Source organism: Gobio gobio (genome assembly GCF_949357685.1).
Source record: "Gobio gobio genome assembly, chromosome: 10".
NCBI lineage: Eukaryota > Metazoa > Chordata > Actinopteri > Cypriniformes > Gobionidae > Gobio > Gobio gobio.
The window spans coordinates 20,503,599-20,530,898 of record NC_137116.1 but is presented as its reverse complement, the minus strand read 5'-3'; the positions used below and the strand labels follow the sequence as shown (position 1 = coordinate 20,530,898).

Below are 27,300 nucleotides of genomic sequence, written 5' to 3'. Positions count from 1 at the left end.
ACTGTTCGGGAGTTGTTTGTGAATGAAAGCATTGTATACAGGAAAGCTCTGGCAGTGTGAACAAAACAATTGCCAAAACTTCTCAGTACATATTCTGTGTGTGAACGAGACTTTAGCCTGAGGTCATCTATATACTACTGTGCTCCTAAAAGTTGAAAAAAAAAGAGACTAGTATAAAGTTTATAAAAAAAGTAGCAAATCATCAATTTGAACAGTGTTGTGATGTAAATTAAAGGCTACTTGCTACCTTTCCATATGCTCCTTATTTCACAAGGAAATAAGACACATGAAAGAAAACTGTGCTTGTCAAGGTATTTCATAGGGGAGTGTAACCTATTATAGTGCTGGTAATTAGAAAAGGGTTAAAGTCAAGACTCACCAACAGACTGTCCTGCCGTGTAGGAGTCAGTTCTGGTCCTGGAGCGCTTGTTTCCTTTAGTATTTGCTGTAGGAGAGAACAGAAACATCCAGTTACTGGACATTCACAAATATCTGAGGTTTGACTATCAACCTAACATCAAGATTGTAGGATAAAAGATATAATGAAAGAGAAAAATGGTATAAGAAAAAGTTTTGTTGTTGTTGTTGTTGTGACAAGTCAACAAGGGACTAGGTTTTGGCTGGTTTGTTTTAGCAGTTAGACTATTCCTGCTGGTAGATGATCCATATATTCTTGTTATTCATGTTACATGTACTTACTATAGTAATGACAGTAAATTATGCATAATAAGCAACTAAGTAAAACAAACCCTAACCATATAGACATACATGTTGCTAATTAATATTGCTCAGTACTTCTTTGTGTTATTACACTTGTAACAATGGCAAATTGTGTATTCATCCATCCATTCATCAAACACTTGTTTAAGTACTGATAAGTATGTAATTTGTTGTGTTGTTCTTCTTCTCAATAACCAGTCTGTATCGTTGTTATCTCAACTTTTATTAACACACTCTCAACTACATGATCACTCTCTTCACTCTCGTGATCACTCTCCCGTCCGACCCCTTGTTCTCGCGATATCACTACACTAAATCCCCCATTTGTTAGTATTAGAGAACTTGTCAAATAACAAAATACTTTTGGTTTCAACCCCTTTGTTACGGTTACTATGAACACTAAGAATATGTATGAACAGTCAGCATTCCAGAGCCCCCTTTCCGAACCATGAACGAGTCGTAAAACTAATCTATGGAGCCGAACTGACCAAAAGGGGGTCTTTTGGCCAGGCCTGCATAATCTCACGCCAACTGGCAAGGGCAGAGTTGACCAATGTAGCGTCTGGAGTCTCTCTCTCATGGGATCAAAGGGATGAGTCGTTTTGAGGAACATCAGAGATGCTCTTCTCTTCCACAGCTCTGCATATAAATGAAATCCCTGCTCCAATGGCTCCAACAAGTCTGAGTTAGATTGCACCACTGACTGGTTAATGACCAGCCAGAGTGTGAACAGAAGATACGATGATGGTCCTGTGAGAGCTTCAATCAGATCCTAATCAGCCAGAACCTCTAACTCACCCCGTAGTTGAGAATGACCGGAGGATGACCTTAACACGCACATACACAAGCATTCCTCTGTATTTAGCCGTTAATTAAACTATCCCAGAAATTACATATATGATGATTTCTTAAGTATATGCATGCTTCCTATATTTGTTTGTGTGATGTAAAAGCCATCTTAAATGCTCAAAATGGCTCTGTAAAGAAGATACACTGCTTTTATGTGCTTAAACCAAGGCATGTTTGATGTCTAAAGGTTTCTCTTTCTTTGTCTTAGTCAATGGTGCAAAGTATATGATTATGAGATGTACCGAAAAAGAACATTCCATCGAGTAATAAAGTCCAAACAAAGAAATTCTCTCCTGCCTGAAATTCACCCCAATGATTGTTCATCTCAGAGAAGATGGGCGTAGGTTAATGGACTTTAAAGGACAGTAACACAAGCACATCTTTGCTCTGTCAACTTGCAAGGACTCAACGAGACAAATTTTCTTTTCCTCCCATCACATCAGCGCGGCTCGCGGGCTTTGGCAACGTAATTGACAATGGTATCTGCATTGCTTAAGCTTAGTCGTTTTCAGTAAAATGCTAGGCTTATGGATATTGTTCTTGTCCCTATAGTTGGTATTTGTAAATGTGTAACTCGTTTTAAGCTAAAGTTGTGTGGGATTACAAATTTAAGAAAGTACATTGCATTTAGCATTTAAGGTAAAAATGATGATATCAGATTAATTAGTCTGCTATGCAAATCTTCCAGACCTGTTTTACTGATTTCAGAGGCTCTAGCAAGAGTCTCCTTTCCTGCCAGACCTGTTTTCTCTATTGTGTTTTAAATGAGTCAGATCACTGAGATTCCACCTTTCGGAGCCCAGACGTTGCACCTTTTGTCTTTAATGGCTCTGGGATGGCTCTTGGAATTGGAGTTCCTGGCCAGTATCAGCATGCGAATAGTTATGCTGATTCAATGGGACTTGTAGGGCTTTCATAGTAGGGTGTGTCCTTTTACCTATACAACATTTGCATTGTATTGTTCAGAGTGTCTCCTCCCCTGCTGTATAATCCCTCCCCCTGAAATATAGATAAATTACAATTTATAACTCCTTTAGTGAGACCTGGAACCTCAGCCGAAGAACAGCACGATTCTCAATTAACGAGTAACGTCTGCTTTAAAGATATCCCAACGTCTCCTGGTCTCTTCTTCAAACGAGGAAAAGGAAATTCACAACAGTTGCTATTGGATATTGTCTTAAGCTATAGTTGAGATTGGGAATGATTGGAAATGCTTGTTCTTAAAGCTATAATTAATATTCGAAGTGCTGTTCTTAAAGCTATAGCTAATATTTGAAATGCTTGTTCTTAAAGCTATAATTAATTTTTGAAGTGCTGTTCTTAAAGCTATAGCTAATATTGGAAATGCTTGTTCTTAAAGCTTTAGCTAATATTGAAATGCTTGTTCTTAAAGCTATAGCTAATATTGGAAATGCTTGTTCTTAAAGATATAATTAATATTCGAAATGCTTGTTCTTAAAGCTATAATTCATATTGGAAATGCTTGTTCTTAAAACTATATAGCTAATATTAAATGCTTGTTCTTACAACTATAATTAATATCGGAAGTGCTTGTTCTTAAAGCTATAGCTAATATTGGAAGTGCTTGTTCTTAAAGCTATAATTAATATTGGAAATGCTTGTTCTTAAAGCTATAGCTAATATTGGAAGTGCTTGTTCTTAAAGCTATAAATAATATTGGAAATGCTTGTTCTTAAAGCTATAGCTAATATCGGAAGTGCTTGTTATTAAAGCTATAATTAATATTGGATGCTTGTATTAAAGCTATAATTAATATTGGAAGTGCTTATTCTTAAAGCTACAGCTAATATTGGGAATGCTTGTTATTAAAGCTATAATTAATATCGGAAGTCCTTGTTCTTAAAGTTATAATTGATATTGAAGTGCTGTTCTTAAAGCTAAAGTTAATATTGGAAATAGAGTGTTCTTAAAGGGTTAGTTCACCCAAAAATGAAAATTCTGTCATTAATTACTCACCCTCATGTCGTTGGACACCCGTAAGACCTATTCGGAACACAAATGAAGATATTTTAGTTGAAAGCTGATGGCTGAGAAAGGCTTCAGACAGGCCTCCATTGGCATTCAGTACATTGACACTTCCAAGATCCATGAAAGGCACGACGCGACGCATGAGCGAGAATATGACGCAGATCCTGCGTTCGGACATATGACCCAGAAGCGATTTGTTTACGAGCAGAGGAAGACGCGCGTGTCTAAGCTGTTGGATTCTACATTGATCGTGCTTTAGGATTCCCGAACACCGGCGCTACGTCATATTCTCGCGCATGCGTCGTGGAGGCATACACGGAAGTCGAGAACAAGTTGGAAAAAGGTGTTATTTAGATTTTTTTTTGCGCACAAAAACTATTGTCGTCGCATTGTAAGATTATTGTAGAGCCACTGTGGTGAGATAGACTTTGTAACAACGTTTTAAGTGCCTTTCATGGATCTTGGAAGTGTCAATGTACTGAATGCCAATGGAGGCCTGTCTGAAGCCTTTCTCAGCCATCAGCTTTCAACTAAAATATCTTCATTTGTGTTCCGAATATGAACGGAGGTCTTACGGGTGTCCAACGACATGAGGGTGAGTAATTAATGACAGAATTTTCATTTTTGGGTGAACTAACCCTTTAAAGCTGTAATCAATATTAAAGATATAACTAATTTTGGAAGTGCTCGTTCTTAAGCTATAATTAATATTGGAAGTGCTTGTCCTTAAAGCTACAATTAATATTGAAAATATGCTTGTCTTAAAGCTATAATTAATATTGGAAGTGCTTGTTGTTAAAAGCTATAGTGTGCTATTGTCTTAAATGCTTGTCTTAAAGCGATATAGGTACTGGAAACTATTTTTCTTAAGCTATAGATGTTGGAATGTGCTTGTCTTAAAGTGATATCGTAAGCTATAGTAGAGTTTGGAAACGTGCTTGTTTTTAAAAGCTGTAGGTGCTATTGGAAACACACTTGCTCTTAAGTTATAACTAACTTTAGAGTAGAACTTTAGAGTTAGAAGTTACTTTTAGATTTTATTAAAGATTACCACAACACTATTTTTACGGTGTATCAACTTAAGACTCAGGAAATAAATTAAATAAATAAAATTAGAAATGCTTTCTTCAAGCTATAGTCGCTATTGGAAATTTGGAAATATGTTTTTTCTTAAAGCTATAGGCACTATTGGGAATATGCTTTTCTTAAAGCTATAGGCACTATTGGAAATATGCTTTTTCTTAAAGCTATAGGCACTATGGGAACTTGATATTATTAAAGTGGTAGTTAAAGCTAATAGAGGTGTTTTTGGGCTTTATCCTGATATATTGCTAAGATATACATTTTACTCGCAGCCACATGACCTCACATTTCTTATGTATTAATTTATTCCTAGCACTTCAGCGTAATTCTAAGCACACTAAACTGAAAGGAAAGGGGATGAACGGCATTTATCTCTGAATCTGACTCTGCTTTTATGTCATCTATGTTAGCCTACCTGAGGAGTCATCCACAAGCTGGTCAGCAGGATCCATTATTTGCCTTGGAGTAGGGAAAGCTTGTGTCCAGAGCCTGGCTTGCCTCCTGCCTCCGCAGCTATGCATACTGCTAGCTTCCCTCAGAGCGTTATAAAGCTCATTTTCTGTGCATAGAGGCTGCTACAACTGCAGCTTCCTCCACTCCTGTCTCTACATTTGAGGGCCATTCATGCGATTGTCTTCAGCTGCTTATGAACGTTTTATCTGGCCTGACGCTCGAGCCATCCATTAGAAAAGCTATGAGTGCTGCTCTCTGATCGTGGCTTGAGAAATTTTATATTATTGCTTCAGTAGCTGTTGATATATAAATATAAATTACTTCTATCATTAGCTGGTTACATTCATCATACTATCTTCACGTAGATCGATTGGATCTTTACAATTAAATTCAGTTAGATTGCCTCCTCTCGAAACACTCTTTTGGATCCTCCGTGGCTCTTCGATTTAGAAGGAAGAGCCAGGGAGGATTGCCCGGTATGGACTGTTGGGGGGATTTATGCTACTCTCCAGTCTATAAAATAGGATGATGATAATAATAATAATAATAATAATAATAATTTGTTACATTTATATAGCGCTTTTCTAGACACTCAAAGCGCTTTTACATTTAGAAGGGGGGAATCTCCTCAACCACCACCAAAGTGCAGCATCCACCTGGATGATGCGACGGCAGCCATATTGCGCCAGAACGCCCACCACACACCAGCTGATTGGTGGAGAAGAGACAGTGATGAAGCCAATCTGTATATGGGGATGATTAGGAGGCCATGATGGAGAGGGCCAATGGGCAAATTTGGCCAGGATGCCGGGGTTACACCCCTACTCTTTATCAAAGGACATCCTGGGATTTTTAATGACCACAGAGAGTCAGGACCTCGGTTTAACATCTCATCCGAAGGACGGTGCTTGTTACAGTATAGTGTCCCCATCACTATACTGGGGCGTTAGGACCCACACAGACCACAGGGTGAGCCTCACTAACACCTCTACCAGCAGCTACCTGGTTTTCCCAGTTGGTCTCCCATCCAGGTACTAACCAGGCTCAGCCCTGCTTAGCTGCAGTGGGAAACCAGTCTTGGGCTGCAGGGTGATATGGCAGCTGGTTAGCTGGATAGCCCCTAGAAGCTGCTGCTGTTCCCTGTTTTGGATTTCATGGAGCTCCCCATGATAATGAAGGGGAATTTAGAACAGAGCCATTTCGCCTATTTACTATTTATTTACTCGTATCAATAACTGTAGCTACATTCCTCCTGCTAGCTTCACATAGATGAAATTGCTTTGTATCCTCTGCTGTCTCTTCAATTAGCTGGGAGAGCCAGGGAGGATTGCCTGGTATGGTCTGAGGGGGGAATAGTTCAGCTCCCCTAGTCCTAATTCATGTGAGCGTCCACTAATGCTGCTGCTGTCCCCTGACTCAATGATATTTCATGGTGCTTATGAAAGGTCAGGAGACTCATCTGAACAGAACCATATTGCCACTAATTCGTAATTCATTCATAAGATGTCTAAGCATTTAATTGTCTAATTCCATCCTCGTTTTATTCTCAAGAGGATTGCAGGTGTGGTTTGTTTGGGGGGGAATAGTTAAGCTCTCCCAGTCCTAAACTGTGTGAGCATTCCCTAATGCTGCTGCTGTCCACTGACTCTCTGCTATTTCATGGTGCTCATGAAAGGTCAGAGGACTGCCTGAACAGAGCCATACCGCCAAAAAAATTTTTAATTCAGAATTCATCAACTGATTGCAATTCAATAAAAATTTCTAAATCATTTTTATTGTCATGTGTGTTCTTGACTTAATGGACCAGACAGAATTGATAAAATACTCTGATATCGACATATCGGTGGACGAATAAGTTGATAAGGTGTTAAACATTAATTCTGAATTATTTATATGTAATTCGGGTCTCTTTCTTCGTAATTCAATTCCCCTTTGATTTATTTGATCCGAATAACCCGTACAACACAATATACTACTATATTGTTTCAATCCAAACTGACTAAACAGTCAACAAACATACTCAAACATTTACATAACCATGTCCTTGAAACAAGCAGGTTTCTTAATCACTCTACCACTACGGGTAGTCAAAGGCTTTGCTACCAGTGTCTGGAACTGTAACAGAAGAACTCTGTGGCTCTTTTGTGGAATCTGACTTGACCACTGTCTCTTGAGTTCCTTGATCGCTTTGTGTTTCTGCAGGCTCTGGTATGCTAATCTCCAGCTGAACAGGAACATGATGAATGTGCTTCACATTTCTCACAATCCTAGATACCATCCTCTACATTCACCATTTAAAAGGAATTGTCCAATGTGTGCCTCAGCAGTACATAGCAAGAGTGTCTATACTTAGAGTCCAGCTTTCCATTTTCCATACTCGCCACATATACAACGTCTCCTAATTTAAAGTTGTGTTCTTTGGCTCGTCTTGTCATGTCTGCGTACTCTTTCATTTTCTCATTGTAGCTTTTATGATGACTTTCAATGTCTTTTGTTTCTCTCTTTTCAGCTATGAGACTTGGCATCTTCGTACGCACATCTCGTCCAAACATCAGATAAGCTGGTGTCTCACCCGATGCTCAATGTGGTGTGGATCGATAGGCAAGAAGAATCTTTGAGAGATCTTCTCTCCAATTCCTTCCCTCATTTTTAGCTGCTTTGAAAGCTTTCTTCAAGTAACGATGGAATCTTTCTATTTTACAGTTACTTTTGGGGTAGTTAGGTGAGGTCTTAATGTGCTTAACTCCACTAGTTCTCAGCAATGCTTCGAAGGCTTTACTGACAAATTGCTTCCCATTGTCAGTGACTACTTCCAAGGGATACCCAAATCGGGCAAATATCCTCATCATTTCCTTGGTAACTGTCTCAGAAGTTATGTCGGCAATGACTACTGCTTCAGGATATGATGTGTAATAGTCTATAACAGTGAGTATATAGACATTGTGAATAGGACCCACCAAATCAACACCTATCTTGGTCCACGGTCTGGGTGGTAGTTCCAATGGATGAAGTGGTTGATCTTCATGCAAGGGTTGATTCAGAACACACGCATTACTTTTTTTGATAATTTTTTCTACATCCATGTCCACATTAGTCCAATAAAATTTGCTTCTCAAAAATTGCTTTGCACAAATTACACCTTGATGTGTCTCGTGTGCAATTTTCAAAGCTTGCTGAACCAGCTTGGAAGGAAGAACAATCCTGTGTCCCCTCAGCAAAAGACCATCATGAGTTGACAACTCATCTGAGCAGCGTTTGTATGGATGCAGACATTCAGGAATTGAAGCTGGCCACTGTCCTGTCTCCACTACGGAAATCAGTTGTGTCAAGGTAGTATCTTCCATTGTAGATCTTTTAAGTTCCTCAAGAGTCAAGGCGAGACTTCCTGTCAGTGGCCAATGGCGTAAAGACGTGACTCCGGGGGCTCCTGCAGAAACTTTTTATAAAGACTATCAGGGTGTTTTCTACCGACGTGGTGTGTACAGATTTTGAGATCAAAGAGCTTCTTTGATTGTATTAAAGGGTAACTTCACATTATGGAGAAACTGACGTACACTGTTAGATTTGAAATGAATAAGTTTGAGAGGTTGTGGAATGGATTCTTGGAATTTATTAGGCCAATAAGATCGGACTTTGTGTAAAATAGAATACCTGGGACATTCCCCTTGTTTGTTCTTGCTACCAGTTTATTTTAATTTATTATTTTCTTTTTGACTGTGGTTGGAAGAGGGGGGGGGGGTGTCTTTTAGTTCTGGGGGAAAAAAGATGATGTTGTAGGACAAGATCAAAATATGTATTATATGACCAAATGTGTATATATGTCATGCAACTTCAATAAAAAAAAAATATAAAAAAAAAATAAAGGGTAACTTCAGTGATTTAGCATTAAGCTTTATATTTAATTTAAAAAGTATTTTTGAATTTGGTGCCTTCTAGACTGAGAAAAGACAGAAAATGTATTTTTGTCTCATGTTGATGAAAGACAACAACTCCCAGAATGCACTTGCTTCGCAGCCCTACGAGGCCACTCCGTACACCGTCGTTTTGATCTTCATAGTAATACAATAATTTCGTTCAGTTTGAGAATAAACACTACAGTTAAAAACTGAATCTGTCTTTTCAATTGTAACAGTAATGATTCAATCAGTCGTCTGGCAGGAAGGCCAAAGTCTGAACACCTCACAGCCATCATGACTTTTCTAATCAAATCATACTTAAACAAAGGGCCTGTGTGTTACGCTGATTAGATCCAAGGCGTCATCGTGTAGCCGCAAGAAATTGGAGCGTTGAACTCTTTGGGCGTCGGCCATCCCCTCTATAAGAACAGCAGCGACCATCAACTCTTTGCATTTTCGCCACCACAAGGAACGGACCTCTTGGCATTTCGCCATGAAGGGGAAGACCAACCCTGGTCTTCCCAATCCTGAGAGAAGGCCTCCCCGCACGGAGAAAAAAACCGGCAGACTTCTGGAGCGACTTTCCTAAACTTCAAAGAAGCTCACCTGGGACTCGCAAATCCTTAGCAAACTTCCCCAACGATTCAAACTCAGACACTTACACGAGAAGCCGTAGTAATGCAAGTATTATATTTCACCTTTAAACTGCTTGTAAAAGGTTGTCTTAATTACTCCTGATTCACAAAATCATAAATGTCTGGAGGGCTCTGGTGAAGTGCTTGGAACTGTCTCTCTTTCTCTCTCTCTCTCTCTCTCTCTCTCTCTCTCTCCCTTGTTAATTCTCTCTTTCCATCATTCTTTTTCCCTTATTCGTAAAGTTTCATGTTTCCTTGTTTGTACCATATTGTTTGTTTTCTCCTACATATATATGCATATTTCCCCCCGTGTGAATCGTAGCTTTGTAAACTGTAGTTGTTTTATTAAAACCCAATGATTGCATTGAAGTGAATCCGTATTGCTTTGCTCACAAATATCAAAGTCAATGAGACGTAAGATTTTAGCTACCCATGTAAGCTTGATTTTCTTGTATTACTACTTCAGTGATACAAATTGTACAAACATAAGAGATATTATTTGTCCTGATCAAGCAGATTAATGTTTATTAAGGTTTGTAAGATTGATAATTGATGAAGAAATCAATTTGGATAAAGGTTACTTTTAAATGATTAAAGGTTCCGTTATACGTAATATTGTCTGTACAACAAGCAAATCATATTCATAGACTCATTAATAGTTATACCATTTGAATTCATTATTCCCCGAAACTCATTGTTGCTACAGTTCTGGTGGAGACATTTTTGCCACGTTTCAAACTTTGTTTTTGTGAGCAATATTAATATTCATATTCATGTGTATTTTTGGGTATTAATATTATGCACGCGCGTTTTCGTTTGTTTGTTTGAACTGTGAGACAAATCGCGCAAAGCGAACTCACTTACTGGCAGGGCACAACGCCGAGCTCAGCTTAAGCATATTAACAGATGCTAATTTAGCAATATTAGATGTCCTGCAGAGATGAAGAAATCTCTGTACAGTCCGTACATGCGTAATATTGTTTTATCCCGCTTGACTTGAACGAAGAAATCTTCTTTCAAGCGGAAGATTGAAATAGAGCAAGTTTCCTCTCTTCAATAATAGGCCTAATATAATATTAAATCGTTAAGATAAACGATAAAACTCCTGGTTTAACATTGGCTTAGCTACCCAAATCGGAGACCTAAAACATGACTCATAAATGCTGACTGACCGTCAGCCAGTTTGATAAATGTCTATTGGAGTTCTTTTAAATGTGACGTAAGCAGAGGTTTATTCCTGTATCCACATTTTCTTGTGCAGCGAATGAATCCTGCCAATTTGTTTGTGCCAATATAGCACGAAAATATCCGACGTGGTCCAAAAAAAGTAATTGTGATTTGTGTTAATCCTGTGTGCAACCATTATTTGATTTTTGGTCTTCAGTCACACGAGCAGGTGCAACTCTGCGTGCTAGACACCAGAGGGCGTGACCTAACAGCTCTCGAATTACACTTCACCAAAACTTTATCCCGAGCGGGCGCAACAGCGCCATCTCGTGGGCATTTTCGGATAGTTCTACTCTCCGCTATTAATTTTGTTTTTAACAAACTTAATTTCCTTCCTAAGAAGAGCTTGTGAATTGTTTATTGATTACTGTTAGAAACGTTTTCATTTATGCAATTTTACTAGCATTAGGCAGCAACCAGGTCTCCGTTCTCGCTGATTAAACACACTTATTTGAATTTGAGTTTAAAAGGAAAAATGAATTTCCTCTAACTTAAATTGAAATTAGGTTCTTAAAGTTACTGACAGTCCATTTGCAAGGAAGGACGCCACCGTGTGGCCGTACCCTGCTAAGTCAGCTTACAGCTCTCTCTCTCTTTTCCACTTCATTTTCGCCTGCAACCATAAATCACTCGATCCGGTAAACAATAGAGTCTTAATTCATTTTGATTTCACCTGTTTACCCTCTTTGTGTATTTATTGTAGGGCTCACAAGCATCGGTGGTGAATTGAGAATCATCTCAACGTGGTCTCCACGAGCAAGGTTGTCCAACCGACGTGACCGGCATCGGCTGCGTGTGAATCTCGGTTTCTTTTACCTCTGTCCGCCGTTGCGGCCCGCAGTGGCGACATCAGCAATTTGACACTCCAAAGCCAGTCAACCAGTTCAGCTGACACACACAAGGCAATTTCTTGTACCTGTACCTAAACCATGGTCTAATAGGGGACCACTCAAAAGAGGGTGCTAGGGAACGTGCCAATTTTGCTGTGCTGGCTGGCGGTTGACGGGTTGGGGTTGACGGGTTGGTGTTGTCAGGTTGTGTTTAAAGTCTAAACTGTTTGAGTGGGCGTAACGCGATACAGAGTAACGAAGGACCGAGGACACGGCAGTTGGGTGTTTGGGAACGCCCGGAAGGCCGACTGCGCCGCTGGTTTTCCACCTGAGCGACCTCAACTCGCCCCAGATAAACTAAATGTGATAAAATCCACATTATAAGCCGAATATTAGATACTCCCCGAGTATAGCCTAAACGTTTGGCCCACCTTTCCTCTCTAAGCCGCACCCTCTTCCTAGGTTTCCTAACCCGATAGCCACACATGCTGTAGGCCCTATCAGAAACTCTCACGAAAGGTAGCAGGCTTAGCCCCTTTAGTGTTTCTCTAACACTCCCAGCGTTTGCGCTTATTTTCCTTTTTATTGCAGACCAATTCATTTTTGTGTTTGCTTTCACTGTGCTCTTTCCTACCTTCACTGTCCGGACTGTCGTAATCTTGTTTCTCTCAGTTCACCAAGAGACCCCAAGGAAAGCTAAGTAATAGAGTGACAACCAAGCAGCCGGCGTCACCAGGTGACCCACAGGGCTACCGCCTGTCAGTCTCTATTTCAGGCCGACCCAAAAATTGGCCTGCCTAATTGCCTAACTGTCTAACTGTTCACATCAGTTAGACAAAATTCTTGTCGACGACATAGTCCGTACAAGAGCTCGTTAACCTTAGAACAAACTTGCATTGGCCTCTTTGTGTGTGTGTGCTGTGTTTCTCTCGGCCACAGTGAACCAGTATGCCCCGTTCACCCAGTCCTGCTGTCCCTTGTGATCGCCTAGCGGTATGGCTGGAAGCGATGACGAGCACTGTTCTGTCTGAGGACGCCAGTGATCTGCAACAGCTGAGCCAGGAGGAACTGGACACAGAGCTAGACAAGCTGATGGCACATGACCCGACGCAGAGTTACTCTCACAAAGAACTGGCCAAGATCCTCGGGAGCCTCGCCCACAACCTTGTCGCCCAGGCACGGCTAAGAGAAAAGAGCCTGGAACAGGAAGCGGCAACATTAAAGCTCCAAGCCGAGGAGGCCTGGAGAAACCAGGCCCTCACCCAGCGTCATCTAGATCAGCTACTTCTAGAGACCGAGAAAGAGGGTGAAACGGACACCAAACGAGAGAAAGTAGAAGAAAGACTTCGAAAGACCCTGGAAAATCTGCGTCTGGACACAGACCGCAGAGAGCAGTCAGGGAAAGACACCAGGGAAGAACTCAACGAACAGCTCCGGCGAGGCGAAGTTCTCCTAGAGAGAGCCAACACTGCACTCAAAGACAGAGATGCTAAAGCCAAAGCCTCCGAAAAACACTTGCATGTTGCCCGAGCCGAGATCAATGAGCTTGTCCAGCAAAGACATGAGCTCAAAGATGAACTTGACCTTGTTCAAAGAGAACTGAAACATTCTTATAAACTGCAAAGTGACCGGGAAGGGGAAACGCACTTCACAGAGTTTCCCCCGACCAGCTGGTCCGCACCTTTTAGCCAAGAACCAAGAGCTAGAAAGGGGGGTGACAGCCCACCGCTCAGACTGTCACCTGCTAGCCTCCACAAATCCCTGCCAGCGGCGGAGGAAGGGAAGCACTTCCAGGAAGTCAGGGTCAGCAGCCACATAGCTCATAAAGACCTTTACAAGCTGGCCAGAAATATCCGTACGTTCAGCCCAAACCCTGCAGGAGGAGACGACGTTGACGCCTACTTGCAAGACATAGACTTTCACCTGCAGACTGTCGCTAAAACGAACACTTGGGACAGATTGTACCTACTCAGAATCACATCTAACTGGGACGTACGCAGCTTTCTAGACCGTCAACCAGAGACTGTCAAAGCAGACTACTGGCAGCTACGACGAGCTTTAATTTATGAACACTCTGATCCAGAATCAGACCCGGGACTAATCACTGCTGTGGACCTCAGGCAAGGTTGACTTGAAACCCCACTGACTTTACAGCCACACGTTTCCATCAGTCATGACAACCTCATGTCAGGACAGACCATCCCGGAGGTCTGCACCCTAATCAACGAACAGGGAACGGTGATACCAGCATACACCAAAGGGGTCGCTGTTCGGCTCAACATGCGATGTGGCCAAACCTTAAATCACACGCTGGGTTTCTTCCAACCCTCACCTGAATGTGTGGAACTCGGACTCACACTTGAAGCCACACCCCTCACTGAAGTGTCATCTCGTGTAGTCTACATCCTCTTCAACAACTGCACAGCAACTGACATCAACATTCCCAAGGCCTACCGGCTGGGATGGCTAGTGAGCCATGACTTTCATGATTTTGAACTTGAACTACCCATCATTGGGCCCATTCCAACTGCACTGATACCCGAAGGGAGTACAGATAACACACTGTTCACTGCACCCTTCAAATTCATCGGCATCACGTCTGTCATGCCGATGACCAAAGACCAGGAGTGCCGAACGGAGCTGACCGAGGACAGTCACCTCGCAGTACACACAGTCTCCCACCAGCCTGTAGGTGAGACTGATGAACCTGCTACACCTCTCAAGACCAACCTGATCTATGTAGACGACGTTCTCATGAAGAGCAAAACAGTGGCCGACCACCTGAAAGAAAGAGACTATGTTTTGAACCAACTATCCGCAGCCGGTGCCAAGATCGCCCTCCACAAAGGACAGGGGTGCCGGACCAAGGTCAACTACGTGGGCCTGCTAATCGGATCCCAAGGCATTGAACCTCAGTCAAACCGTATTCATGCCATTCAAAACATCAAGCCTCCTACTAACGTCTATGACCTGCGCAGTTTTCTAGGGGTATGCAATTACTCCCGACAGTTCATTGAAAACAACTCAGACATGGCCAGCCCTCCTGAAGAAAGACTGCCCTTTCGTCTGGTCAGACGCTCAAGAATACGCCATGACGGCACTAAAAAGACATTTATGCACAGCTCCATGCCTTGCTTACCCCGATCCACAGAAGGAATTCTACCTGGAAGCCGAGTTTTCCGACCAATGTCTCAGTGCTGGCCTATATCAACGACATGACCAAGACAAAAAGGTGGTCGCATATGCCAGCAAAACGCTTCTCCCACCAGAGTGCAAGTTCTCAGACTGTGAAAAAGCTCTGTTCTGCACGGTGTGGGCCATTCAGCGATTCTACAACTACATTGGGGCACAGAAAGTTATCATTGAGACTTGCCACCAGCCCGTAATGTTCCTCAACAGCCAACACATCCGAGATGGCGTTGTCACTAATTCACGTATAGCCACGTGGTTAATGGCCCTCCAGGGACGCAATGTTGAGGCACGGTACGCACAGAATCACAAGTCTGCACTGGGCAATGGCCAAAACTGCTCTGATAACACGCCTGCTGCTGCAGCGGAACCCCAACAACAACAACTGACCTGTCAAAGATACTTTGAACCGAATCCGTGCCAGGGCATGCCCACGGCCTACGTCGATGGGTGCTCCTACAACCACGACGGCGTCCTCAAGGCAGGTGCAGGAGTGCTGTGGGTGAACAATCAGCCGTGCCCACCACAACACTTCAAGTTGGATCCTCAGTCATCGCAATATGCAGAGATAGCAGCTATTCTCATAGCCCTATAGATTGCATCAGCACATGACATCAGAGAACTGCTCATCCGCTCAGACTCTAACTATGCCAGACTCAGTTTCGTGTGCCACCTTCCAAGCTGGAAACAGAATGGTTTCAAGACCGCTAACAACAAACCAGTCAAACACCAACACCTGTTCCAGGAATGTGACAACATCACAAGAACACATGACCTGACAGTGTACTGGAAGAAGGTAAAAGCACACTCGAAGCTACCAGGTCTCGACAAAGACTTAAATGACCAAACTGACGCCCTCGCCAAGATGGGCGCACTACACGGCGACATGTGGGCACCCCCAAACCCCACATCCAGCCCCAACGTTGCAGTCCTAACCCGCAGCAAGCGACCGGCCCCGGCTACAATGCCCGTCTCGCAGCCTCTTATCGCTAACTCCGCAGATGTCCAACAACGACATTGCGGATATACAAGCCTCTGACACTGCAATAAATACAATTCTTGACCACCTCTCTGACCCCTCCAGCCACCCTATCACTGACTCTGAGCTCACTGATGACTCAGGCCTCAAACACCTACATAACTCCAGACACATGTTGCGTATACAGGACAACATTCTGTGGTTTGCGCCCGATGACAGCACAGAACCAAGGCTTGTGGTGCCACGGTCGCAAAGGGGGGTGATGCTAATGTACGCCCACGACACACCATGTGCTGGACACCACGGCACCAGGGCCACGTATGACACACTGAAACAGGTGGCATATTGGCCCGGGATGCAACAAGATGTGGCAGAGTATGTCAGAGAGTGCCTGGGCTGCTGCCAGTTCCAACCAGCAAACCCGAACCACAGAGCCCCACTGCAACGCAGAGGGATCACGTTCCCGTGGTCAGACCTACAAATCGACTGAGTGGGACCACTGCCCAGGTCCGCAAGAGGCAACAAGTACTTCCTCACGGTGGTGTGCCAGTTTACCAAATGGGTAGAATGCCTGCCAGCACCCAACGACACCGCCCAAACCACAGCATACCTCCTGATCACCAATTGCCGGACGCACACCCAGAAAGTGTAAGTTCGACTCGACCCTTGCAACGTCTACAGAGCACACTACCCCCACGCAGTAGCCCAGTACAGCTGGGCCGGTGCCCGGTGGACAGAGGACTCTCTCCTCCATGCAGAGGCAGATGGCAAGCACATGCTCAACCAACGGGAGAAGATGACAGTCACCCAAGCGGAGTTAGGTGGACACAACCGCCCTCTCCAAACGGTTCCTGGGAGCGTTGCTCGGAGCCGCCGCCGCCGCCGTTGGAACTCTGTTTAACATTGGCATGTCCAGTGTCAACGCCGTAAACATAGCCACGATAAGACGGCATGTGGCTGAAATTCAGACTGAACTTCCACAGCTAAAACAGCAACTCATCACAAAGAGTGCAGCTTTACAAACTGTCGGCAAAACATTGAGAGGAACGGTGGTAATTCGAAACACCCACAGTGTCCTGTTGAACCAGACCGTGAACTCCATGAAACAGCTGTTTACAGTCTTCCAGAATGACTTTGCTCAAACGCAGCTGGTCACAACCTTAATGACTGACATGCAACGGGAAGTAAGCTCCACCATCGACAGCTTAGCCATGGGTAGAATCCCACCATACCGTATACCCCTAAGCCTGGTGCAAAGTGTGCTGGCGTCCACTATCAACACACCCACCGACCCTCTGCAAGTACACCTTGCCTACTCTCTGGGAGATGAGCTTCCTTCTTAACATATTCTTCTTCTAACATATTCTTTCTTGCATATTGCAGGTTACATTTTTTTCGAGATTAATATATAACCTTGTATGAAAATACCATATGAAAAGGTAAGGCAGGATTTAAAATGTTTTAAAAAGACATAAGAGCACAAATTTAGTAGATAAAGTGGCCATTTTGTTGGCCGCTTGGAAAAAGCGCTTTTTTTTCAACATCGCGTCATATTACGTCACGAGAGGGAGTCGTTCGCCCAGCTCTGCGTTGGCTCAGTGCAGAAAAGGTTGGTATTCAGTACAAGTCTGTGTATTTTCGGTAGTTTTTCTATTCCAATTTATTTACTTCATTTTAAACCTACTGATACAGCAAAGACCAGGGGTGCGTCGCAATCAGCTCCCTAGTTCAGTAGTCAGGGCACTGATCAGGACATAAGTCAATGGGCTGACTCCCTGATCAGTGCCCTGACTACTGAACTAGGGAGCTGATTGCGACGCACCCAATGTCAGCACAGCAGTATTGACGGCAAAATAGGCTGCAGAATATTTCGTTCTGTATTGACAGGTACAATATTTGAAAATCGAGAATATTTTTTTTCTTAATTACAATTATATCTGCATTTTTGTCAAAACCTTTCACACATCAAAATGTCATTTATTAATATGTATTCGTGTCAAAATGACAAACAGCTTTTCCTATTCTATTTTGCCTGGAAACGCTTCCAACACAATAACACTATAGTGTCTGTGGTTTCGCCGCCGGTGGGAGATGTGACGGTCCCGGATCCGTCAGAGATGCAGCTCAAAGAAAACGTGAATTGTGCACCGTGGCGTGAGTCTTGTCTTTTAAACATTTGCTGAGTAACGTTAAGTTACCAAATCAGTCGTGATGAGAAACCGCTAACGTTATATCACATAACGTTTAGTGTGGACGGATATTAACGAGTGTGACTTTTCCTGATGGTCAAAGCCTATAAGTTTCTGTTATTGGTAAGTATCAATACTAGATGACAATAACGTTACCAGCTTTGCTACTGCCTGATACATGATAATAATCAGTACAGTGTTGTAATCTGAGCACAGTGTTCATATCGTTAGCTAGCTTTATCTAGCTAACACTGGTCTCTCTCCGAGACACCTGCCGCTGTTCTCCACTGTTTATCCTCACACAACAACTCAATTTGTCTCCTGTAATCGTTGTTCTGTCTAATCCTGGTCTGTCCCTAATTGTGTGTCATAATTGTATGGCTGTTGTCTGCCATAAGAGTATTAATAAACATTTATAATGTCCTCAGCGTCCGAGCTGTCATTGCGATCCATTGTTTTCCTAACGTTGAAATTCACCGCGCTCCCTCTCGTTATGTCACGTCCGGTTTTGGCATTTTTAGATGCGGAAGTAAAATTTTCTCACAAAAAAACGACTCCAAAAGCCTTAATAGCGTCTTTTAAAGTATATTTTAAAGAAAATCTAGTTCCTACATTATTTTTCTTTACATTGACTCACTGAAGTCTCTAACCTGCAATATGCCCTTTAAGGAAGCGCTTAACCTGGATAAAGCACCTCTTATTGATTGTGCTCATCGATCCTTAAACCCCAAGCCCAAACCCGGAGAGCGGCCACGTCCCATAATAGCACGTTTACATTATTACGCAGATTGTGTCGACATCCTTCAATGTGCCAGGACCCAGCAGCGGATCAAGATTGGGGACTCTACAATCTCCATCTTCCCGGATCACACAGCCCGGACGGCGAGAGCACGTGCTGCCTTCAATGACGTTAGGAGGCAACTCAGGGACATTCCAGGTACAGTCTGATATATCCTGCTCTCCTCTGGATCACAACGAGTGGAGGGGTTACAAAGGATTTCACATCCCCTGGAGAGGCTGCTGGTTTTTATCAAAACCCTTAAATAGGTAAAGCTGATTCTGAGTGCCACCTGCCTACGAAATGACTGAACGTTCATGTAACATCAAAGTGAATCTGAGACATAAGTGACAGTGGCACAAATATTTTATTATCTTGATAAGCAAATATCTTTCTCAGGATCACACAAGTTGCACTGTTCTAGTTGAATGTACGCCCTGTAATTTAAGTTATATATATTTTTTTTATTGTTGTACAGGAGCTCCTGTTGAGTTTGGAGAAGTATGAAGATGACTGTTAGGTCTAATACACGAAGTTTAGTTGTTCTGCTATTGACTCCTAGTGGAGTCTGCACCGGTATCCTATCGTTTGGGGATGGGGTAATAGTAGGTGCGGGGGGAGGGGGGTTTGGGTTTATCTACCATTTTTGCCTTGTGTTTTTTTTTTTTGTGTGTTGGAGGTCGAATTGTGGTTGCAGTTTTGGTTGTGATATAAACTAAACATGACAAGTATTAAAGCTTTAAATGCGAGATTTGTCAGTTGGAATATCAAGGGTCTGGGGAGTGCTGTCAAACGCTCAAAGGTCTTTTCTCATTTAAAGCGTTTAAAGCCTGATATTGTTTTTCTGCAGGAAACACACATGCAAAATAATGACCAGGCACGGTTGAGATGTCCCTGGGTTGCGGAGGTATTCCATTCCAGCTTCAATTCTAGAGCCAGAGGGGTTGCCATTCTGATTAGCAAATCCGTTCCATTTACACAGACCAAAATCATTTCTGACAAGGACGGCAGGTACTTGATCATTTTAGGGACTAGTTCCCGTTCTACTTGTCAAGGTATATGCACCACATTTTGACAATCCTAGTTTTTTAGATAATCTGTTTAAGAAACTACCATCATTAAATTATGTATTTTTTATATTTGTCGGGACATGAATTGTGGTGTGAATTCTCAGCTAGACCGTTCTAAAGTCAGCTTGAATCAGTCACAAATGGCTAGAACTCTTTGTAGTTTTATGTCCAACAATGGCTACATTGACCCCTGGAGGGTTCGTAATCCAACTGACAAAAAATACTCCTTTTATTCACATGTACACCAGACATTTTCCCGTATCGATAATTTTTTATCGATGCCAGACTGATGCCCAAAGTGACAGATATTCGGTATCATCCTATTATTATTTCAGACCATTAGCCTTTAACCTTGGACATTCAGTTCTCATCTGAATCTTGTTACTACACCCACTGGAGATTTAACATACAGTATCTCTTTTGTCTGATGACAAATTCCATAAATTTATTATAAGTACAACTGAGGATTTTATATCTCTCAAATCTGAATCGGAACCCATTTCTAAGACGCTCCTGTGGGAATCTTTAAAGGCCTACTTCCGGGGTCAGATTATTTCTTATTCTGCTCATTTTTAAGAAATTAGGAATGGCAACTATTCAGAAATTATCAGCCGATCTGGAAACTGTGGATCAACCACATCTCCTGATTTATTAAGGCGGCGTGTAGTGTTGAAAACAGAGTTAGAATTGATCACAACTAATGAAGCAGAGCGGTTACTTCTACATTCTCGGGCCAAATACTACGAATATGGAGATAAATCTGGAAGATTACTAGCTCACCAATTGCGTCGACAAGCAGCCTCACGTTTAATACCCCGTGTTAGAGATGAGTCGGGGATGTTGGTGGAGGAACCTGACCTTATTAATTCAGTATTTTCATCCTTTTATAAATCTTTGTATAGTTCTGAATCTCCATCGGACTTGACTGATATGGATGCGTTTTTGCAAGACCTAGACTTTCCGGATATGAGCACAGATGCAATTGATCAGTTGGACTCTCCACTGACCACGCAAGAACTTACATTGGCTCTACAAAAAATGCAAAATAATAAAGGCACCTGGGCCAGATGGGTTCCCGTTTGAATTTTTCAAGGCTTTCCACAATCAACTCATTCTGCTGTTACATGCTGTTTATGTAGAATCTCTGTCAAATGGCTCTCTTCCTTTCACTTTAAGACAGGCTTCTATTAGCGTTCTTCTGAAAAAGGGCAAGGATCCCGAACTTTTTACTTCTTATAGACCTATCTCTTTGATGAATGTCGATACCAAAGTTCTCGCGAAAGCTTTGGCACATCGTCTAGAGAAGGTGCTTCCAACAATTATATCTCAGGAGCAGACAGGCTTCATAAAAGGAAGTCAGCTTTTTTATAACGTCTGTACTTTATTAAAAGTTATCTACTCGAAAGGAACCGCTGCCATTCCAGAAGTTGTAATCTCTGCTGACGCTGAAAAGGCGTTCGACAGAGTTGAATGGAGTTACTTGTTTGCAGTTTTGAAGAAATTTGGTTTTGGTAATGTTTTTATATCATGGATACGCCTTCTCTATACATCACCTTCCGTCAGTATCACAACTAATAATTTTCAATCTAGTTTTTTTTCCTTAAATCTTCAATCAATCAATCAATCAAGTTTTATTTATATAGCGCCTTACAACAACCAAAAGGAGCACAAGGCGCTTTCCAGAAAAACATCATTAGACAACATAATGTAACAACATTAATATACATAAAATAGCAGTCCAGTCAGAGGCTACGTGTTAAAAGCTTGTATGAATAAATGTGTTTTCAACCGTGATTTAAAACCACTCAGCACAGTGATGCTTCGTAAGTGTGCTGGAAGTGCGTTCCACAGCTTAGGTCCCAGGACGGCAAATGACCGGCCTCCAAACTTTTTGTACTTGAACTTTGGAATAACCAGAGAGGTATATTTAGAGGAGCGGAGAGTTCTGGCTTGCTGGTAGACCGTTACTAATTCGGCGAGGTAGGCCGGGGCCAGACCATAAATGGCCTTGAACACGAACAGCAGGACCTTATACTCCACCCTAAGCCGCACCGGTAGCCAGTGAAGCGAGCGGAGGACAGGGGTGATGTGTGAACGTTTGGAGGTGTTGGAGAGAAGACGTGCTGCCGCGTTTTGTACCAGTTGAAGCCGACTGAGGAGTGAAAGATTTAGTCCAGCGTAGAGGGCATTGCAGTAATCTATCCTCGAGCTGATGAAGGCATGAATTGCTTTTTCAAGGTCAGCTTGGGACAAGAATGATTTGACCTTACTGAGTAGTCTTAGCTGGTAAAAGCTCGCCCTCACAACTGCACCAATCTGTTTATCGTACTGCAAGCTTTGGTCAAAAATAACACCCAGGTTACGTATAGTGGGAGCAAACTGAGGTGTTAGAGGACCAAAATTAAAATTAAAAGAACTGCTGGATGAGTCCGGGCTGAACAGGATGTACTCAGTCTTTTCTTCATTCAAATGCAGGAAATTCTGGGAAAGCCACTGTTTGACGTCCTGAAGACAATTATGGAGAGGGTCCAGTGCAGAACGGTTACTCAGAATCACAGGGAGATAGATCTGGAGGTCGTCGGCATAGAAATGAAATTGAACGTTGTGATTAGAGATGAGTTGACCAAGTGGCAGCATATAAAGTGAGAACAAAACAGGACCGAGAATGGAACCTTGAGGCACACCAGATGACATAGGGGCAACCGAGGAGGACAAGTCATTAAGCATTACTGAGAAAGTTCTGTTAGTGAGGTATGAGGAGAACCAATTTAGCACCGCACCCTGCAGACCAGCAACATGTTGAAGACGAGAGATGAGGATGGCATGAAATCTTGTCTAGTTTTTTTTCCTTAAATCGTGGCTGTAGACAAGGTTGTCCTCTTTCTCCCCTTCTCTTTGCCCTTGCAATAGAACCTTTGTCCATTTATTTGAGATCTTTCCCCATTTTTAACAGCATTACGCTTTCCCGTGTCGATTTCAAACTTTCTTTATATGCTGACGATCTGCTACTGTATGTCACAAATCCTGTAGGGATTGCCCTGTTATCCTTTCTTTTTTTCATAGATCCTTTAAAGAAAGCAATTCTCTTTCTACAAAACAAAACAATCACTTTCTACAAAACAAAACGCCAGAATCATTTCAGACAAACTTTGATATTAAATAAAAAAAAATATTTAAATTAATTTCATTTTGTTTTTCATTAATGTATTTTAATTATTTATTATTAATTTTTTTAGAATGAGACAACTTTTTAAAAACAAAAAATGTAGAAAAAGATGCTCTTAGTAATGTTTGTCTTCTTTCTATTCTAAATATTTAAACATTCTTAAATCAAGATGCATTTACTATATAAGTACAATTTTCAACTAAACAAGAAGAGCATTTTTTTCAGTGTAGTCAAATCTTTTGATTATTTAAAATATAATAGGCCACATCACATGTTAGTGGTAGAGTTATACTCACGGAACACTATAGTTATTCACAATCACGAAAGTTCATTATTTGCATGCGTTTTAAAGCCTTGCCGGTTAAACATTTCATTCTCGTGCTTATGCCAATGCACTTTTCCGAGTGCGCACACTAAAAGCCTGTCAAACACGTGATTGACTAAGTAGTCTTACTACGCTAATACTAAATATACTAAATGTATATTTTATAGTGAAGTATATTTAGTGTTTTATTTTTACATTTATTCACTCAATTTCATACTTAAATGCTGCTGTACAGCTCTGAGCTGCCAGTGTAAATCTTTATATATATATTTATTTTATATTATACTATACACTAGGAATGTGTAAAAGTATTTTTTTTAAAGTAAAGTTTTAAGTTTAAGTAAGGTTTTTCAAGTCTTTTAAGTAAAATAAAGAAAGACTATTGCAATAAAAGGGTCTCACTTTTTTGAGATGTAAACAGATATGTATAGGCTGCACATAATTGAAAACACTAAAGGTACTCATTAATGTTATTCATATGTGAAAAATTTGTATTTGTGAATTTTTCAGAGCGATTTATGTCTTCGGGTTTGAAAAGCTGAGTCGGAGCAACGTCACAGAAGCTGACGTCAGCGTGTACCGTAGGCCCAAGTATGGGGCTGCTCGAACATGCTGACGTTGACCGTTTAGAGCGATTCTTGACATATATTCATGACATAAAGCTCATTCAATCCAATCACTGCGCTGTAGTATGCATAAAATATAATTTAGTTATTATGCATGAGACAGTCACTTCTGTCAGGTTCGTCTTCCATCATTATTATTGAGACATGGTGGGGAAGTTTTGGAAGCAGCGTGCGGAAAAGTCAAGGAGGAAAGTGAGGTGTTGTTTTCAGCGTGTCGTGAAGGTGCTCCCTGGATTACTTTCGTGTGGGTAAAGACCGATAATCTACGGTGGAACAGCCGAGGCGGATGGTCGCGCTGATACGAAGTAAGGGCGCTGAGCGAGCTGTAACCGGGATGCTGTCTTTGGAAGCCATTGCTAAAGGTTTGGTAAAGTAAAATTAACTTGAGGAATCGCACGGCGAACCTGCAAGCGTTGACATTAATTTCTTAATTTATGTCAGGAGTGCAAAATAACCTGTAAAAATAATAAATCTGTAGGTAATGAACAATATTTTGAATGAAATATCAACAAGAATCAAAAGCCACGTCTTCTCCGTTTTATTTGTGGTCACTGACATGCACCAACCCGCATGTGTTCGGGCTCTTAGTGAAACAGTGTGCGTATTTGGACAAATATAGATTTATTCTAGCTGCCGGACAGCGCGGGTTGTCACAGGCAACCCAGCGCACGTCGCTTCAGATGCGCGGTCGATACTATGAAACCTCAAACGGGGTTGAGTCCCTTCGCTTATACCCCGATCTAGTTTCTTTTCTGGTGCACCAGAAAAGGGGCTACTTTGGCTGATAAGCCTGGGTGACCTGAGGATTACAGTGAAGCTTCCCCGCCGAGTACATCTCCGTGGGCCCCCACTCCTCTATCGCATCGCAAGCATGTAGAGACTTTGTTCGTGGGTGGTTCATGTTCTCTCATGAGAGCATAACCACGTCGGTGCATTGTTCATCTTGCCAAACAGTGTGCATATTTGGACAAATATAGATTTATCATCACGTTTGCAAAATATTTCATCATACAGAATAACATTTCTTTTCATTTCTCACTGAATTAGCCTATGCTGATCTGAAGATCTGAATGACATTCAGAGCGATCTCTGTCTGTTCTTCCTGCTGCACGCCACTTATGATCTCAGAGCTCTCTCATTCGCTGTACTCATCCCTCATCTCATCTCTCTGTTGTAAACATTGCCAACGTGTGAACCAAGAACACTCAGAACAGCTGTAACTGCTGCTGTCGGTATCGCTATCCATGTCACCTGTGTCTGTGCATTGCCAGTTTGCCAATTAGCTAATTTTAATGCGCCTAATGACACTCCCCTATTTATGCAAACCATTCCATCTTTCCACACAATACCCATCCCACCTTTTTGCAGTCAACCACGCCCCTTTTTGGAAGCCTTTTCAAATAGAAGGTGTGAAAAAACCCAGCTGCAGCAGGGGGGATTTCATGACCCTTTAACCTCTTGCTGTTCCTGTCACCTAAGAATAGAATAACATAAAACACTTGTGACAAGCCATCAGAACCAAACCGAACCGAAAACTGTGGTTAAAAAACCAAGGTATGTATTGAACCGTGGACTAACTGTATTGTTGCATCCCTAGTAATTACACTTTTGCCATTAATGTGTTTACGGTGATGGGAATAACGGCGTTATAGATAAACGGCATTACTAACGGAATTATTTTTTTCAGTAACAAGTAATCAAACGAATTACTGTTTCTCCAGTTACAACGCCGTTAACGTTACTGAGAAAAAAACCCGCGGCGTTACTATAATTGAGCTCACTGAAGCGGTTTTCATCCGAACAGGCTCTCTGTCAGTCGGACCTGCAACATTTTTCTTTCTATGGTTGGTGTGTGTGTGTGTGTGTGTGTGCGGGCATGCGTGCATGCCATGCGTGTTGGGGGGTGGGTGGGGTGGTACACATAACTGATGATGATTGGTGAGTGGGAGACAAGGTTGAGGTTGATAGGTTAAGTTCACACACACACACACACACACACACACACACACACACACGCACGCACGCACGCACGCACGCACGCACGCACGCACGCACGCACGCACGCACGCACACACATGCACACACATGCACACACACGCACACGCACACGCACACACACGCACACACGCACAAGCATTTGCACAGTCACACACACCAAGTCCAACGACTTCAAAGGTAGCTTTCGCAAACTGGAAGTATAAGCGCTACTTTTCCCTCGTTGAGGTGAAAGGTAAGAATGTTTATGTAACTTATGCCCAGGAAGAAAGAGTCTCTCCACGTCGGTGGCAAGTAATTCTAATCTAATGAAGCACCTCACATCATCACATGCCGACACAAAATTATTGGCTAAAAACCCAGGTGATAACGCTCCACTACCAAAGGAGTAGTATAGTACTGACAATATTTACACTACAGTAGGCCTACTGATAATATTTACAATAATGCATTGAATTTGATAGGTGTCTCTCACATTGTCCCACAGCAACATTACAATAGTGTACATTAATGTACAATGTTTTATAATAATAATTTATTCTATTTAGTGTCCAATTCATTCATTTAACATATTTAATATTGGGGGCATCCAAGTTTTGAAAAAAAAACTTACTTTTATGATGATGTAACTCAGTTACTAACTCAGTTACTATTTGTAAGAAGTAACTAGTAACTATAACTAATTACTTTTTTAAAGTAACGTGCCCAACACTGTGTTTATAAGCAACTGAAAAAAAGCACAAATGTCAAAACTTCTAAAGGGCCCCAAAACAGCTCAGACTCCTAGGGGTTAAACATCGCATACATTTTAAAGGTCCCGTTTTTCGTGTTTTTTTGAAGCTTTGATTGTGTTTACAGTGTGCAATATAACGTGTTCATGTTTCACGTGTAAAAAAACACAGTATTTTTCACACAATTTACTTATCTGTATACCGCTGTTTTCACTGCCCTCAAAACGGCTTGAAAGATTTCCCTGTTCTATGAAGTCCCTCCTTCAGAAACACGTAACGAGTTCTGATTGTGCCAGCGGTTCCCGTGTTGTGATTCGACAGCAGCTTAGCGCACGCAGAGCGCACGTTACCGGAAAGGTCACGCCTCTTACCATAACGGGGATGCATGCGCTCAATGATCTCTAAGTACAGCGTCCCTGGGAAAGCCAAACAACGGTGATTTGACTCCGGGATGAAAATAACAGCGTCTCGACGACATGGCGACAAACACTATACAAACGCAACACTTCCTCTTCTCCACGCGGGAGCAACAAGACCACGCCCCCTTTTTTCGCGTATTCTCGTGGGCGG

The 27,300-nt window shown here is 42.1% G+C and overlaps 1 protein-coding gene across 1 annotated transcript in view; it reads right to left on the bottom strand.

Annotated features, from left to right (window-relative positions):
• The window catches only part of mtor (mechanistic target of rapamycin kinase), a 479,149-nt gene that overhangs the window by 15,720 nt on the left and 436,129 nt on the right, over positions 1-27,300 (bottom strand). The window contains exon 54 of the mRNA XM_079827620.1: positions 380-445. Coding sequence (XP_079683746.1) covers positions 380-445 — 66 coding nt within the window. The remainder of the gene's footprint in view (positions 1-379; positions 446-27,300) is intronic.